At 37.1% G+C, this 19243-nt stretch overlaps 1 protein-coding gene across 4 annotated transcripts in view; it reads left to right on the top strand.

The window, feature by feature from the left end:
- The window catches only part of nectin1b (nectin cell adhesion molecule 1b), a 161390-nt gene extending 146149 nt beyond the window's left edge, over positions 1–15241 (top strand). For 2 of the 4 annotated variants that reach the window (XM_082501716.1, XM_082501718.1), the window contains 2 exons: positions 1039–1225; positions 13563–13650. In XM_082501716.1, the coding sequence (XP_082357842.1) occupies positions 1039–1182 (144 nt within the window). In that variant the 3' untranslated portion in view covers positions 1183–1225; positions 13563–13650. Of the gene's footprint in view, positions 1–1038; positions 1226–13562 lie in introns of all 4 variants that reach the window. The other 2 variants (XM_082501714.1, XM_082501717.1) reach the window with 1 other exon arrangement.
- Positions 15242–19243: the final 4002 nt, after the last annotated feature.

Genomic DNA, 19243 nt, shown 5'->3' with positions numbered 1-19243 from the left:
GAGCCACCTCCACAGGACAAGACTCAGCAATCCATCTGCATCTTAAGGATAAAGGTCACTCTTTCGAGGATGCCAATGTTCACATTTTGGACAGAGAGGACAGATGGTTTGAAAGAGGAGTGAAAGAAGCCATCTATGTCCACTGTGAGCGACCATCTTTGAACAGAGGCGGGGGTTTACGACACCAACTCTCTGCCATCTATAATCCAGTTTTGAGATCCCTTCCCAGACGCCTTAACGCCCACTCACATCCTGGACCATCTGACCTCAGGAATTCGCATGATAAGGTGGGGCCAGGTTTTACAATGAACACACCCGAAACTCTGGCTGATTGGGACCCACGCCCAGTTTCCCACCTTGGCTCAGGCGATTAGAGGATCATCAGGGGGTCCTTTTGTCCCTCTGTGTGGGGTCACTCCCACTAGGTTTATATCTGGGACTCTCCACCATTTGACCTTAGAACTGAAGAAGCTTCTCGGATGAGAGGTGAAACGTCTTCAAGCAACTTAAAGAAGTCCAGACGCTTTTCTTTGCAAGCTCCTTTGACATAGATGAGCTATGCACACATAATCTTAAGAAAAAAAATAGCAGCTGGACCAAAATATGATCCTGTTGCGCATGCCAACACTTTATGGATAAATATGGAAAAATAATAGAATAATGGTATGTGCATAGTAAACAAAGATTAAATTCTTTTCCATCTCTAATTTTTGATTTAATATATAATAATTTCCCCACTGTTGTGAGTTTCTGTTCAACGACTCCATTGCTGGCTCGTCATAATAATTTTCACCTTTCACGTTTTCTTTTCCTCCCCATGCGCACACATTTTTCTTTGTCTTCCACTCTAACACTGCTGCTCACACACTCAAAATGTCCCCACGACCATTCAACCTTCAGCCATCCATTTTCTCATCTGTCTGCCTTTCACTTGCTCTCTCCCACTTTCTCTTTCTCTCGTCAGCTTTCTATCTTTTTCACACTCTCATTTTTTTGGCTGCCTCACTCCTCACACACTTTCGCCTCTCTTGTCTCCAGAACTCTGGCCACAAGGACTGTGATGTCCAGTATGCGGAGCTGGATACTGCAGCTTTGGCCTCCTCTCCAAGCCCACGAAGCTCTGCTCACACTGGCCCTGGGGATCTTGTCGAGTATGCAACCATCCAGCCTAGCTCACACTAACGCATGCCATTATAGGCCTTTCCCCTCAGACTTTGGCCTCAAGGTATACAGACCAATGCACTCCATCCCTTCATTCATACCCTTTTCACATGCACTGACCTTCCTTTATATGATCCACATGGTTCCCTTGTCTACCTTCCTCTTCAGCCTTGGTCATCTTTTGATATCCCCTATGTTGCTCTTCAGAAAGTTTGATTGAATCAGAGTGATTTTTAGGGTGTCATTTAACACAACAGCACTCGAGCAGAGACGTGTGGTGCAGAAATTGAAAAGCACATTGTAGTGAGAGAATATAAGATCAGCCACACAAGTGCTCTATAATTTTCACAAAATGTCATGCAAAATATGGCTCGCTGGCAAAGACAAAGCAATTTTTAACTCCTTTTCTTCATGTTTTCTTGATGCTCCTTTTAGTCTCTTTATGCATGAAGTCTGATTCCAGAGAAATCTGTAGAGCATTCCTGTCCATAATGTGCGAGATTTAGCAGCATGACTATTTTGCATGAAAAACGTTTGGGATTTTGAACATCTCTGGTCTTATAAAAACAAAATGAAATAGTTCTTTAGTCTGTTTTTATGTCACTTTTTTGACTTAATGGCAAAATAATGTAAAATATTGAAGATATCATATGTAAAATCCTTTTTTGAGCAGTTGCGCACACGCCAAAGGTGGTTGTCAAGTGATTATGACACACTTGACAGCCCTGATTGGTAGCAGAGGAAACATGCTCTCATCTACAAGACTCTGCTCTGATGTCTGATCTGTACCCAAATCAAGACAGCTGGGAGAAATCCTTCCATCACATGCAAACAGTCATCTACACCACTTGAAATACTCCTTATACGCATACAGGAAAGTGGAACAGGGGCACAAATCGCCGTGCTGCTAAAGTGGTTAGACTGGTTTCTGTGTGTTTCTGCAAGTTGTTGTTCAGCCAAGCCAGGAGGCTTCAAGGTTAAAGGCATGAAGAGAAGTAGTACAAAATGTGTGTTCATAAAACACTGTTGCAGGATTTACTTGTTTTTTGTTTTTTTTTTCAAAATTTTAGCTAAATGAGCTAAATGTAGATATAAAATGCATTACTGCACACAAAAGCTTTGAGAAATCACATCTTAAAATGAATGTTTTGCATTAGTTAACAAAGCTGGAATGAGAATCTTTATGTGATAACAGAAGCACCATTATTACTACTTGTTGCCCTAAACTGCAATTTCAGATTTACTATTGAAGTAATTTGCAGGTGTGACATCTCTAGAGAGCAACATATTTAAAGCTACATTAGGTATTCACTCACTGGCAGCCCCAGATGGTATCAGGAGATACTGTTTGAATTTTGAGCAGCTAAGTAGCCAGAAATCACAGGACGTGATGTCCGTAAATAACAAACATTTTTCTCAACCCAGACGCTCTGTGATGTCTTACACTAAAACAAATAAAAGACGACAATAAACAGAGGAGTCTAGCTTGTTGCCAGGAGACAAGAAGCTGGGCTCATCTACTTCTAATTATTTGCCCCTTGATGACCCAATGTGACAACAAGGGTAAATTAAAATGTGTGCCATCAATAAATAGACCCACACATAACAGTTCAGTTAAACTAAAAGTTCTGTTGTGGAAGAGTTTGTCTGTCAGTTTTTCAGCACAATAATAAAACAACACAGAGAAAATGTGCTTCAGTTTGACAATTCAGATGGAACACATTCATTTTTTGAATGTAGAGTAAACTAGCCTGTCCCTGCAAATGCAGAGCAAACTTTGCATTGCATAGACTGGGAGAGTGACAATAATTTTACTATAAAATGTTTTTATGTATTTATTTAAATTTCCTAATTTATTCCATATGTCATCATACATGTACAATGACAATAAAATGCTACTCTGTTCTATTCTTTCCTAAATTATCCAATGGACTGTGCCATATTCTTAAGCCATACTGCTTTTTGGGGTTTTTTTGCTAGTAAAACAAGAAAAGGAACAATTATAACAAACTTGAAAGTCAGTATTTGCTATCACCACCTTCATCCTTCGACACAGCCTGAATGAACTTATACAAGTTTTCTTATCATTTTTAAGTAGTCTTCAGGTATAGTTCTCCAGGGTTTATGAAGGGACTTCCAATGTACTCTTCATTGGATGCTGACCATTTTTGGCTCCATTCTCTGTCAAGATGATCCCAGATGGATTAAAAGATGTTGAGGTCTGGGCACTGTGTTTCACTCTGTGCCCAGACCTCTGTGTTTCTCTCCAGGCATCATTTTATTTCACTAGTACTCCATGCTAAAAAATAAACCCATTACCATTTATACTCTTTCCAGATGGCTTTGCATGGTAAGTAAAAAATCTGATGGAGCCCATAATTCCATCAATTTCTCCAACACCACTGACTGAAATTCAGCCCAAACCCTGACAGAGCTTCCACTGTATTTTAAAGAGTTACTATAAGTACTGTCCATCGGCTATAGATAGTTTTGAAGGCCCGACACTTATTCTTTTGTGCCCCACTTGTCCAGTTTCCTCGCACTTTATAAGGACACACTGTACATCAGGCGAAGACATGCCAAATTTCCAGCTAGTAATGCTTTAGCCATCATCTTGTTGGTGCAAAAATTGTGTTTCTGTTTTTGTGCATACTTTTTATCTTTGTGCATGTTTTATTCAACTGATGAAATGGACAAAAATGTTTTTGCAGAATGATTATGATGAGTTACTTATTTATAGTTAAGTAAGTTGTTTGTAATGCATGTGACACAAAATGGGTTCATCCCTTGAGTGAGGTGCCATTTTTATACTGAAATATTTTAATAGGTCAGTTCTAGGTGGCAAAACAAACAAAAAAAAAAACAAGGACTGCACTGAAAACGAGAGAAAAAGCAACTAATGCCTATCCTTCAAAGCAAGGCATAAAGAAATGATGATGGCACTTTTGCACAGTGTTGTATTTGTATGTATTATTAGTTTTTTCTAACTTACACTGTTTGGACAAAGTCTGAAGAAAGTACTATAGTGATATTTCTATATTTCTACACAGGGAGCATAAAACTTGTTCAAATTTGTTCTGAGTGAGTGCAGAGATGGCCAGAGATGTAACAAAAAAGATTGGACTTGCATTACACATTTTATATTAGCAAAAGAGAGAGAGAGACGACAAAGGATTACTTCAGGCAAGCAGTCATGCAATGCAGCCCAGCCCAGCAGAGATTGGAGAGTGACAACAATAAACTACCAACAAAGTCGGGGCCTACAAGTGAATGTCAGGTGGGGGCAAGGCTAATCAAAAGCTACATAACAAGCAGCCAGTAGAGTATTAGTAGCAACTGTTTGTAAATTACCAGACAATTAGTCTAGCAGAAGCATCAGTAGCACTGACAGTTTAAGTACACATTATTATTGCAAGGGTGCACTAAATGTACTGAGAAATGGTCTCATGTATTTTGTGTAGTGCAGTAAGATTTTAAGCCTAAGAACCTATTTGCATAAGAGAAAAGAAACATAGTCTATTTAGTGTAGATGCCGGTAAATATTTAAATGTGGATTAAAACCAGTTGAAATTTGAAAAAAGATAGCATTATTTTTTTTTGTTACCAAATAGACAGTATATCAATAAAATGTGCTACTGCACCATCCTGAGATTAAGGCTAAATAAATTACAGATTTCAATATTCTTGCATACAGTACCCCGGCTTTGATGTGGAGCCAAGTCTTTACTAACACCCAAGACTTATCTTTGGTATTAAACCTTTGGCAGCTGCATGCTGGAAGAATTCGTCCAAAAAATATCCACAGTTAAATACAATTATTTCTGGTTTTGGGTTCTCAAAATCTCTATCACACTCACATCCTGTAAGTGGAAAAATGTAAAGAGTGTATTAGTTTTATGGTAGAAAGAAAGAAAGAAAGAAAGAAAGAAAGAAAGAAAGAAAGAAAGTCTTGTGTCAAAGTATCATAACTTTTAAAAATATTGTGAATATTGTGGCCAGTGGTATCCCTCTGCCTCCTAGTAGATGTAGTTTTCAGTAGATATAGTATCAAAATCTTAGATAACATCTTACTTGAATCATAGCATTCACAAGAGTTTTAGAAAACCTGACCTCTGACCTTTTCCACTGTGCAAAGTGACTACCGAGTGATATCTTTTGTAAGTCATTTTGGACATACATTTTGGTCCACTGAGGGGGTTGTTTTGTATTTCCAGGTGTCTTTTTTTTTTCTACATCTGTTGAACGTCTAGTGTTGAGGTCCGTAGGACCTCCGTGTACTGGCTACTAATAGTCCAAATGTGTTTGTTGTGGACATGTTTTCAGTGCCAGACTTTGACTCATTTTAAACCTTGTTTTAATGCTGCTTATATAGTCTTTGTAGGCCCATGTTTTATGTACTGAAACAGTTATGTGTGAAGGAATGCAGAGTGATCAGCAGACGTCTCCAAGATGGCGCGGGCTCTTGACACTAAAAAAAGTGAGCTTCTGCATGGAGCATGTCCCGAGTTTCTCAAAGGCAGTTTGCAAAATGTGTGTATCGACAAAGACTGTCGAGCAGATAATCCAGTTCATACACACTTGCACAATCTTCTCATACTTTTCATCACAACCTCTCTCAGTCTTGCTACTGATCACAACCACATTTACTTCCTCTTAGAAAGGTCTTCACAAGAAAACAGGATACTTGTGAAAATGAACCAAATATAATGCAAATGCTCTTTTAAACTTGTTAAACATATCATATTCCTTTTAAAAGGAAGCCTAACATTTTTCTAAATATTTTAAACATTTTTATTTTATATTTTAACATGGATTTCAATGTTTTTAATATTTCAACACATAAATGACATTTTTAAACTGGTTACAAACAAATAATTTGAATAATTGAAATAAAAGAAACCAGTAGAAGAAAAACAGCAAAATGTAAAATAACCCCCCAAAAATACCCACATGTACTTTTTTATATATAACCCATATTCAAATGTATTATGTTGATAAGAACAATATTGATATTAATCATTAATCATGTAAATTTCTTGCACCTGTCATAGACATCCAGATGATTTCCAGAAAAATGAATAAGTCCAAAGTTCAAGTGTTGAGCATCACACTGACATTAAAGTTGTTTCATGGTTGGACATCTTGTGGACCTAGTTTGGACATCGTATAGATGTGCCAAATTGGTCATGGACCGACGGACCCAATGTAGACATGATCCGCACATCTGACGTTCACTGTTTAGTGGGTTAGGTTGAGGTCACTGAGACTCTGACTCACCCTTGATTTTTAGTGGAGACACTGAGGGTATCATTTTGAAAACCCTGGGTGTCTTTCTTCTCGAGTTATTGCATTCACAAGATTTTCATAAATCTTAGACCCTTACCGCCCGCCTGCCCAAAGGGGTGATGACTGAAACCGCTGTTTGGTATTTAATGGTTATGAAATATAGACACAAACGCAAAGGATTACCATTTGTAGTGTTAGAAGTGTGTAATCATAATAATAACATTTTTACAAAACTAGAAGTCAACGCATTTTTCCAGCACTGGGCAAAAACAGTAGATTACAGTATCTGAAAACTGGTATCTGAGCGAAACAGATTATTGGATCTGTTCAACATTCACGTTCCACAGTTCTGAGACAAAGCAGAAAAATTAATGTTTATTGATTTACTTCTTCTGTTAGTTTATATAACACGTTCAGTCAGCAGCTCTATAACGGATGGCCCGCTGTTCCAACATTAACTTCTCTGGGGAAATGCCTGTTGACATTCCCTGTTTGTAATAAGCCTTGTCTTGGCTGGCTCCAGTCACGGGGTTACACCATTCAATAAAATCTGTGTTTGCTGAGCCAGAGACTCAACCACTAGTTTATATCCAGGGTGACAACATTATCATTTCATTTTCTGCCTGTGCAGTTCACCTTTGGCCTATGATTTAGAAGTAATCAGTGAAATAAATCAGCGAACTGTTAATCACAGCCTGATTGTATTTTTCTAGCATCCGCTGGCTTTGACAGAGCTATTACATTATCAGATATGAAAACTTATTTGTGCCATCATTCTCCAAGGTTATGTTATCTACTCTTTATATACCGGTGCTTAAAATGACTTCAAGGTGAATCAGATTTCATTTAGATTAGCGTTCATTTTTTAAGTATGCACAGGTGATGGTTCTTTTTGTGCGCTTTCGCTTTACATTTAAACAAAGTTAGAAGTCTGACTTTCCTATGAGTATAACCCAATTATAGTGTAAAATAATTTAAATAGCTTTTGAAGTTTTACATTTCAAATGCTTGTTTCCACTATTATCCAAATCCTCCAAAACACTTCTTGCAATAGTTTTGAAATAATTGTGAAACTGGTAACACAATTAGCTTTGTTTTTTATTGTTTTCAAACTGTTTGTTTGAACAGAACCATACTGTCAAAGCTATTGATGCTCCTTTTTAAAAATATCCACTTAATTTGACCTTTTCTGTTTCCTGATGTAGTTTATGTTTATTATGTTTAAATACAATAGGGCATCTTATGTGCTTGTTGTTGTCTTCTTGTTCTTCTTTCTGGCCTTAGCTGTCTGGATAGTGACGCTAGACAAAACCAGCGCTGGTAGGCAGGCTGTGGTTGTCTTTCTTTTACACTGCCAACAGTGCATGTTTTTTTCCTCAAGGGGAATAAAATGATACTGGAAGTTTAAGTGAACTCTACAAAACCATAAATATCAGCTGTATTACTGTGTTGAATTACAGACTTTTGACAAATGTTTTATTTTGGAGTGAACGTGGCCTGAAGCACAGATGCTGAGCAACATGGGAATAAATCAAACCACAAGGGTCAATAAATCCAATTACTCTTCAATTAAATGCTGGAACGAGTAAGATGTGTAATTTGTGAAACGATGGATCAATGGTGACTGATGGTGCAATGTGCAGCGCTCTCCGAAACAAAGCATGTCGACTTTTAATGTGAAACAGCTCCAAGAAATGTCTTTATTTTTTCTTTATAAAAAGGAAAACATACACATTCTACTTCAAGCTTACTTTAAGGTTGTAATGTTCAGTGTAACAATTTTATGTTAATTATTTTATGTTAATTATTTTAATTCACCCAGCCAGTGCAATGCAAGGTACATTTATTAACCACAAACTGTAATAAAAATGTCAAATTAAGGTGGTTTAAAGTAGCGAAGATAAAATTAATCATGGTAGCCTGAAATAAGGGACAATGGTACAATCTCAGTTCATGATCAAGTCTAGTGAAGGGAAAGCTACATTTAACTGCAGATGTACTATCTCTGTTTCATCAAATGTTCAATCTGCTTCTGCTCACATGACAGGAAGAAAGAAGAGCATAGGTATGTTGAAGGTTTTCAGTTGGCTTCTGTCATCTAGCTTAGATGCAGTTTCAGGGTTTGGGAACAACCTTGTCTCATTTATAGACTTTCTGTGTCTATGAGTGACCCTTATCCCCGCCTTAATAACGTATACAGACTACTACACACTGTCGTTCTGACCTATAGCACCAGAACTAGGCTTAAGCAACAAATGCACTACAGTTAAATTACCAAAAAGATAGAATTGAAATAAACACACTGTGTTTCAACTCACTGTTAACTTGTTCTATATTAATGCTGAGATATATACGTTACACTTACAACTATTACCTATAAGCTGTACATCTAAATTTTGAGCTGTACACTCAAAAGTTTCTGGTCAATGTATTTAAGATATATTAAAAAAAAGAAACTGTAACCAGTGACGTTATTTAAATGTTGAGTTCCTCCAATATTATTTTATTATTAATTGTTTAACCATTACTGAAAAACACAGATATGGAAACTATCGAGAAGTATAGCAATTAAAAATAAAGAATAATCTAAGCTAATGTTAAGTGTGAGCTTATTAAATATCTTGTTATTAAACGTTTAATTGTAATGTTCAGGATCCCATTTTTCAGACAGGACTTAGTCAACTTTATTTTTTCACTTCTTGTGGGCAGTAAATACCTCGAGTAATGGCCATTCCTTATTTAAACACACTTTGATTGGGGAAATAACTCTGATAAGTAGGCTGATAAAAATGTCTTGTACTCCTTTAAATCTTAATTCCAAAAAAGTATTTTCCATAAATGACCTTTGCATTTAATTTCCCTTCAAAAATCATTACACAGCTTCAGATAGGCAATTGTCCTAAATCATGAAAACTCCTGGGCTCACTGCCCAGCAGTTTAATGGAACTCTGGAATTTGTTAGCAACAGAAAAGATGCTTTCAAACTGGCCTCTATTCAGAGTCACCATTAAGTGGAAAAAATAGCATAAATTTAACAAAAAAAAAAGTGTGTGTCTATGTGTGTCTGTTTTTTTGTTGTCACCATTTTGATTTAATCTTGAGTCACTGTTTAACGTTCAGTTTTGTGTTCCTGTCTTGATTTCCTTGTATTCCACAATAAGTCTGATCATTTGTAATATTTGAAATCTCTGGTTAGGTCTGTTGTGTGATTTTCATTGTTTTGTTTTGTGCTTTAAGTTCTTCATCCTAGCTTCCCTTGTGTTTCTATCATTTTAGTGTGTTTTCATGTCTCTGTGTTTAGTTGAATCCTCTTGTCCATTAATGTTGTACTTTAATAGTCAGTTTTCTCTTTTGTCTTGCTTTGAGTTTCCCTGATTACCTTATGCGTATAAAAAGTTCTCTAAAAATGTTCTCTTTGCTACCTTTAATAAACGTTCGATTTTTGTTTGCTGGTATCCTTCATTTGAGTTATTTAATCTACAAATTGCAGTGATATTTTAAAGTTCTAAATACAAGCATCAAAGCCTTGCTCTTCCAATGTTAAACAGTCTTTTTTTATAATTGAAAATCAATTCTAGAATGTCTGGGACAGAAAGAAAAAATGTCTGGTTAATCATAGCAAGAGTACTTTTCTATGATTTTTCTATGATTTTTCTTTTGCACATTTGGAACTTTCCAAAGACATACAGGGGTTTAATGATGATTCTAAATTGGCTGAAGGTGTGGACATAAGAGTGAATGGCTGTCTCTTTGTGTTAGCCCTGAGATAGACTGGTGACCTGTGCAGTGCATACGTCTTATGACAGGTGCAGACCAAGCATGAAGCATGAATTTGTGGATGGATAATGCAGCTCAAACAAAAACAGGGAAAACAGACTGCCTGCATAGAGTTTTTCTTCTTCTTCTTCTTTTTTTTAAATATATGGAGGTGCAAAAGCAACTTTACAGGGTGTTTGCTGTGACACACAATTTTTAACTGACACATATTTAAATAAATAAATAGCTAAATCAAGACAATTAATACAATAATAAAATACATACCACAATGTTTTTCACCCATCATCCATCCTTCCATCCATTCTCATCCACTTATGTTTCCATTTTAAATTTGTTACATTTTGGTTTCATTTACTTAATCTTTTTGTTGGTCATTGTTTAAATGTACAGAATAACCAGATTAGTAGTTTCCAGTTGTTATCTGCATGCTAACTTAATATTCTTTGTAAGAATCAAATTACTGGATGGTATATAACTCTTGTCTGAGCTCTTTTCTGAGCCCACTGCCCCCCTGTACTTCTCAAGCTTCTCGTGTTCCATCTTCCTGATGTCGCTGTAGTGATCACAAATGACAACAACATCAGTAAAAAGGAACAGCTAGAGAAGTACAAAGGGCTCAGAGAAGAGCTTGAGAAGATGTGGAAGGTGAAGGTAACACTGGTCCCAGTGGTAATTGGAGCACTAGGTACGGTGACTCCCAAGCTGGACGAGTGGCTCCAGCAGATCCCAGGAACAACATTGGAGATCTCTGTCCAGAGGAGCGCAGTCCCAGGAACAGCTAAGATACTGCAGGACCCTCAAGCTCCCAGGCCTCTGGTAGAAGACACGAGCTTGAAGGATAGACCGCCCGCAGGGGCAAGAGGGGAATTTTTTTTTTTTTTAAATCAAATAATCTCTGATTTATTCAGCCTACAAATTTAGAATTCAGGGTTTTTACTCGTGCAAGAGTGTATTTGAATTAGGCAGGGTGTATTTCTCTTCAAAGGGACAATACCTAACATTGAATCAGACTTTTTCTACAGACGTCTGCTAAAGTTTCAAATCTAAATCCCAAATGTCTTGAGACAAGCCTTTAAGATGGAAAAGCTGCTCCTCAGACTGCTGCTTTTAATTTTTCTTGATATCACCAAGGTCTTTTCTGCACACAAAAGAAATTAATAACGTGACAAAGTAGAAAGTTTTCTTAACATCTTCAGTGGTCCTTGATACTGACCTGAAACAAATAAGCTTTTCAGACGCTTCTGCCAATGTCTGCTGCATGTGTGTCAAGAGGGGTTTACTTGCATGTCTTATGCTGTGAAAAATCCAGTTCACCTTCACACAAGCTTAGTTCTCACACTGTCACCATTAACAGCTTCCCCTTGCTTTACTATTACAGCATCTTTTGTCTCTCAAAATATCATACATGTAGCAATACAGAGGTTTACGTTATGCTATTTGAAAAATCTTTTTTTTGTGTGTCATTGTGCTGGTTGCCTGCTTATTAACAGTTCCTCGATGTGTACCTCATGTTTTATCCATTTTACTATATTTATTTGTTCTGCTGGGCTAGCTTTTCATGTAATGGAGTTATCAATTTTATACTTTGTTTTGATGAATGCAATGATTTGTAGGCAGGTTTAAGTCTCCTTCTGGTTTTGTTGCTCCACCACAATATTTACAGAGTTGGGATCATCGTTTTCGTAGATGTAGAGATGCTTGACGATTATTCGTAAGTTGCATTTTCACTATCATTCTTATCATTTTGTTTTGTTTTTGCATGTCTTCTATTCACCACCTCATTTCATTTTTATTATAATCGCCTCACTTCAAAGCACATCCAAGATCTTTTAAAAACACTATTTAATTTAGAGCTGCTTAAGGTTTTCAGTGATTTCAATTAACGTTCTTTAAAAAGCTAGAAATTTAATTTCTCAGAGTCCCCCAAAACAGCTCAGTGCTGAGGGCACTATATTCATGACTGGTAATGTTATACTGCCACTAAGGTAATTTTGTTTCTGTGGTGTACTGTGGTGAGTTCATGGCTTCATCTGCTTGTGCTATTTTAAAAAAACCCTAATCTGTTGAATTGGACAGGGAGCATTCTGGGAAGGAGTGTCAACAAATGTAACAGCGGAAAACAATTATGATGTTTGAAACTTGACTTCCCACCTACCAAATCACATGTTGGCACACAATTTAATTTAGTAAAGGGATTGCTGATGGTAATGCAGAATATTCAGTGAGGTAAATCTAACCTGTCAATGTCACCCACAAGTAGGTGTATAATTGCCTTTTCTGTCGGGAAATCGCATTTATGCAGATATTAAAGTGTGAAGTACATACACAACATATTTATTCACTATCAATGATGTTTATAATGAGGATGGACCTAAAAAAAGTGCTAATTAAATTATTATTTAATACAAAATAAATACCAAAGTTGCATCTTTTCTGCCAGCTGAATTTGTTGATTCTAACTCATCGACTCCCAAGTTGGAGCCAAATTCCCAGTTCAAGGATAACAAAGTGACTGACATGCTGAGAAGGCAGACTTGCTGCTCTATCAGAGATCTTAGTGCCATTATAAGCTTTATAAGTAGCACTTAGAGCATTTCATTGTAAAAAGCAGATGAACAATCAGACCCTTCTGACAACATCATGTAACATCAGAATAATGGCTGTTTTTGTTTCATAAAAACTGACAAAAGCAGGATAGACTACAACACCAAAACACTTCATGCTGTTCTGTGTAGACATTTATTTATAAAGAAACACTTTATAAGATGATAACAGCATAAATAATTTGTCTTGGTCTGTGAAATCAGTGGCTCACTGATTATTAACATAAATATAATTTTGTAAGTTAGAGTCAATGAGGTTTGAACCATGTTATGGAGAGTTTTTAAACTATAGACAGACTATTTTTAGATTTTGACAATGCATAATTAAATCTTGTGAAGGTGGTGAAATTAAAAGAAAAAAGTTAAAATGTTGAGGAAAAAAATCAAGAATAAAATTTTGAATTTAAAATGTGATAACTCTTATCTTTTCCTGTATGTGACCCTAATATTTTGCAATTGAAAGATATTTTATTTCTGTATTTTTCTATAATAAAGGATCAGCAGCTTTGTGATTCATGAATATAGGGCCCTCGGTGCAAAGAGTTGTGTTGTGCATATGTGACATGGCAGAAGTGTGACATGCCCAAATCATTTAAAGACATAAAATGCTTGAGTACTTCAAAAGACGCTGCTCTGCTGTGTATGGTTCTGTATTACTGTGAAGTCGCTCAGTCAACTCTCATCAAAAACTTTGTGACCCTGCAGTATTTTCTTCTTTTTTCCGTCTCCACACAGGACTCTGGGAGGCATCCAGAAGAGCCTTTGAACCCAGCTGAATATATGAGCTACCAACGTGTCTGCAACATGGAACAATTCCCCGAGTCTCAGCCTGCTCACCCTCCTGTTACTTTCCTGCCTCAGCACCCTTACACTCAGCACCCCTCCAACGAGCCCATGTACTCCAACACGAGCTTCCCCACCCACGGCCCTCGAGCTCCATTCACTTTCCCAAAGGAGCAATCTGTGTGACATGCCACGTAACTATTATCTCAGCGAGAGGCAACATGATAGTGCCACAAATGCTTCGTGAAAAACAAAGCTCTGCTGAACAGATGTGCATCTATCCCCACCTCGCTTCTGTTTCCTCTATAGGCTTAAAACACTTGTGGGCTTCCCCCTGCCATATGAAAGTGTCCCTCAATCCCCTGTGTATTGTGTGCTGCTTGCTCCACTGAAGCTATAGGGCCCCAGTTATCTCGTGATGTTAGCATCCTCGCCACCAGCTACTCTCTTCCACCACTCAATCCTTTACCCTTCACATGTGCCCACTCATCCTGTTTGCTTTTTATTGCCTCCTCACCTTTGAATATTTTGGGTTTTGCCAACTGTCTGTACAGAATATGCCACTCAAAATGTTTTCTCTATTTTTTTTTTTTTTTACATCTCCCACAGTGGTAGTGACCTTTTATAGCAACGTGGTTCTTTTGTTTGTATTCTGTCTGTCAATCATATGCTTGCTTCTTTGAAAGTCATATACTATAATGTATGTGTGATCAGGTGTTTACTGGTGGACTAAAAAAAATATAAGAAATGCCAATTAATTTGTAAAACTAATTATCAATCTGTAATGACATGGACTACCCCTTTAATGACGGTTAATGACTGGGTTGTTATGTGAAGAGGTGAATTGGCAGTCTTTCAGCTGGATCCTTCATTACGTTTCATAATTGCTTTGCTGTTATGAAGTTTGACTGGCTATTTTGGACTGTTAGAAGAGAATGTTATCCTCATTAGCTAAGAAGAAAAACAAAGGGCTTGAGATCCAACAGTACCTACTTTCTGCTCACTGTCCATGTCTCATTATCCTTCCCTTCAGGCTACTGTTATTTTCATTGTCATCTACCAGTAGTTGCCAAAGACATAGTTTTTCTTGGATTTTTTTGTCCATTTGCTTTCACGCTAGCAATTACATTAAAATTATCTGAAGGGAAATAAAAACATACTTGATTGGCAACTTGCTACGCTTTCCCAGTTTACATTATCCGTTTACCATATGCTGTATTAATCATATCTTTATACGAAAACGTGTTCAGAGGTTGGTTTGAGGTTCATTACTTCATGGGTCCATTCTCAGATAGCAGATGCATTTGGGCCTAATCTGGATGACTTTTTGTCACCTAAGGCTCTACCAAGTATTGTGTAGGACAGATATGGCCCGCAAATCATGAGCCGGGCTTAGTATGGGTTATAGTAAATATCTTGCTCAAATGTCAAGGCAAACCCGACCCCTGGATCACATAAAGTAAACTTGAGGTAGATTTGAGGCAGGCAGGGTCATTCCTGAATCAGTGAAGTCAGTCAAGGTCAAATATGGTCCATAGAAATCTGCAAATGTGGGCCACAGTTGGACCAAATATTCCTTGTTCTCTAGGTTGTGTTCGTTCAGAGTTATCAACTAACTGGTGCGGGTAAAAGGTGAAGACAATCACATACAAGGGTTGTCCTGGAAAAAACAAATCATGGATAAAGTGAAAAGGCTTTTTCAAGGACAGCCCAGCCACTTAACATATTTAAATATTTTTTAAATATGATTTGTACTAATATAACCTAAATAAGTTTAAATCAATCTAAGGAACCGAAGATAAAAGCTTGCTACTGTATTTTTTTAGACAATACTCAGTTATATATGATAACACTCCACATATTTTCATAGTCCATTTTACACTGTTACTTTCAGACCATACATAAGCTAACATGCTTGACGAGCCAATTTCAGGATACCGCCTCCTACACGCAAGCCCTCTAGACACAGAAAATTAGCATAAACTGAAAGTTCACATTTTTTGCCATGTCAGATGTATGTTTGGAAAAAAAATAAAGAAAAGAAAATACTTGTGTTTGTGCTCGATGTGAAAAAAAAACCTTGAGGTGTTGAAGGTAATTTAGTGTTTACTCTTAATGGTGATGGTAAATGGAATAGAGTAAAACTTGTGAGACTTTCTCCTGTGCTCACCTTGTTGTCTTGCAATGGCTTGATATGTGTGCTAGCATTTAGTTTAAGCAGTGGTATCTGGTTTGAACCACTGAAGGAGTTTGTTATCGCTGTACCTGCTGTGAGAAAAGACACTTACACACATCTTTGTCTTTTTGTGACACATTTAATCTTCAAGAGATCCTTCCTTTTTTATTATTATTATTATGATTATTATTAGTATTATTATTATTGATAAGTACTACTACATACTATATAATATGCTAGAATTTGGGCTTTACATCCATAAAAAATATATACATTTTTACTCTGTTCCTTTTTGATGTCCTGACAATGATTGCCATGTTTTGATTTGTGTTTTGTAAGACTGTAACATTTTGTTTTATTACTATTGTTTTTGTTTTGTTTTTGTTTGTTTTTTTACAATTTACAATATTCATATACAGTAAAGGAAGCCTACATCACATTTCTTTTGACATTCATTGCACATTTGTGGAATAGTAAAACCCAAATAAATATTATGATTATAAGCTCTTTTGACTGAAATAATGAAAGAAAGTTCAACAGTTTAACCTGTTTTTCTTCTATTTGTTTTTAGAGATTTGAGTTATGTCGATGTAAATATTAACAATGTATCTGATGTGTGTAAAAAAAAAAATCATGCAATTTAACATTAAAGTTCACAAACTAAACATTATTGCTGTTTTTATTTTTGTTGTAACTATTGCCAGTACAACACGTTTTTTTAGTGTTTTACTGTCACATATACAACTTGGGGATGGGGGGAGGCTGCAGCTTACTGTTCTGAGGCAGGAGGCAGGGAACATGCTGGGCAGGTTACTGGTTTATAGCAGAGACAATATCCACACCACTTTCGATATAATCACCATTTAACCTAACATGCATCTTGCTGGACTGACTGGGTCCATACAGGCATAGAAAATCCACAGGCTCCTCAAAGAAAGTCCCTAACCAATCAGGAAGTTTCCTCACCTTGGTGGAGAGAAAGAAAAAAAAGAAAGAAAGAATGAAAGTGAGGCAGTAAGGATTAAAAAACTGTTTGAAACAAAGGACACATTTCTGAATAGACTTTGCCTTGTGTCCACTCTTAATCATGTCTCTAATTTCTCCTTAGCACACCATCAGAGTCCATTTGGACTTCACAGGACCCGGTGTCGATGGACTTAAGTATCCAACCTAATCTCAAGTGTATGTGAGGTTCCAGTGGCTGTACTCTCACACAGTCACCTGGTTTCTAGCATATAATTTGTACCAGGTACTCTGGTGCTGTTTGTTTTTCAGATCATGATGTGCAGGAGTCTTGTTTTGTTTGTTTTTTAGCAACAGTATTCTGGCATGGTGTCTGAGTCGTCTCTGAGCTGCACTGGTTTCCAGACCTTATGATAATGTGTGATTGTAGTGATCTAATAGTACAGGATAGGGATCCTCTCCTGCAACTTGCAACAAGAGTCTTTTAGCTACCTTTATGGAAGATTCTGTCTTATCATTGCTCCATGGGAGCAATTGTTTTTCCCACAGTCTGCTGAATCTCTGGAATTCTTGAGATGTACATTGAGATCCATTATCTGAGCTTTCAGTTTCTTTATCATGGTAGTAGACTTTGTGTCTGGTTAACTGTCTATTGCTTATTACCAAAATATTGGTAATAACTACGCTGATAAAGTAGTCTCTGTTGTCAAATGAAAACAAATCCAATCCCATCTTTGTCCATGGACTGCTTGGCATTTTACATGGAAGGAGGGTTTCTATTGGTTGTGTGAAGCCTACCACTCTGAAGATATCACACTTGGCTGTATATGTCTTTATCTGGTCATTCATGCCATGTCAGTAGATGCATTCTCTAGCAACTTTCCACACCAAGATGTGAGGATGGTAAACGATAAATGAACTTTCTCCTTACATTATCAGGCTTCACATCTGGATACTATTGCGTTTTGCAAATACAGTATGGCCTCATTTCACTTGCTTTTTTTACTTTATCATTTAGCCATCCCTGCTGTATCCTTTGAATGAGAATCTGTATTATCTGCTGTCCTGTACTAAATGAGAGACCATATTAATGGTGGACATTCAGGAAGATATGCTCTGCTTAGAGTATTGGCGAGTAACATATTATTTCCTGATACGTACACCACATCCAAATCATAGTTTTGAGTGCATAACATAGTTTTTCCTGAATTTATTTAGGAGCACTCAGTGGCTTTTTCACTACGGCCTCTAATGACTTACAGGCACTTTAAACGATAACTTTGCAGCTGGATGTTTACTGGTGGAACTTTTCCATTCTGAACACCACAGCCAAGGATTCTTTTTCCATTTGAACATGGCGTCACTCTGTGTCTTTGAGTGTTCTGCTTGCAGAAACAATAGGCTCAACCTCCTGAAATGTTCCACCCAAACCTGTGTCTGAGTCATCAAACTGCACTGTCAGTTATTTCTGTAGGTTATAATGTTTCAGGACTGGAGAAAATTGCATTTGCAATCACCTCTGTCAGTTTGAGGAATGCTTTTTAAGATCAGGCTTAAAACTTACATTTTTGACAAAGGATATAGTTACAGCTGGTGACTCTGACATCATATGATTGTTGGGGTTTTCTCTGTTTTCTCTGTATCATTGCCAGGTCTTTACTTTACAATATCAAGCCCCTTGAGGTAACTGTTGTTGTGATTTGGTGCTATATAAATAAAATTGAACTGAACCGAAATCCTCATGCTGTGATGAAAACTTCCACTCACAGTTTCTGTGTGTTAATTGCTTCAGTGCCTCATGGTGACCAGAGAGGTGTGGGCAAAACTTTGTTAGGTAATCCGCCATACCCAGCAGCCTCTGGACCCCTTCTACATCTGTTGGTTTTGGCATCTGTCATGCACTTTTTCAATGCCTGGTTTTAGTCCATCTGCCTTCAGGAGGTGTCCTATATATGTAACCTCCTTTTGTCTCAGTTTAAACTTGTCTGCATTCAGTTTGATGTTCTTTTGCCTATATCAGTTTAGACAGTCTCAGTTTTCCACCATCATCACATTCGGCTTCCTCTTGCATTTCTCCTTGTCTTGTGATCAACACCTCAGCTGTAATAATGTACAACCCAAGCAGTCATCTAGAGCTTGTGTCAGTTTTCTCTGAAAGATTTCAGGAGCAGACATATAACTATTGGTATTCTCAGCTATCTGTAGCAGCCACATGGAGAATGGTGTAAGGTAGCTAGACTCATCCTCTTACTTGATATGCCAGAACCCACTTTTGACGTCACATACCAAGGGCGTAGATTTGGTTTTGGCATTGGTGGGGACGGATGATTCAACCACCGAACTCTGCCCTGTTTCTTTTTCTTTTCCTTTTTGTTTTTGCTTCTTAATAAAAAGAGGAGAAATATACTTGCCTACATATGCTATTCTATGTGCTTTTAAACCATTTAAAATCACAATTCATAGTTTTATATGGGAATTATATAATGTTAAATTA

This window comes from Aulonocara stuartgranti (genome assembly GCF_965226115.1).
Source record: "Aulonocara stuartgranti genome assembly, chromosome: 14".
Taxonomy (NCBI): domain Eukaryota; kingdom Metazoa; phylum Chordata; class Actinopteri; order Cichliformes; family Cichlidae; genus Aulonocara; species Aulonocara stuartgranti.
This window is presented reverse-complemented; position numbering and strand designations above follow the sequence as displayed.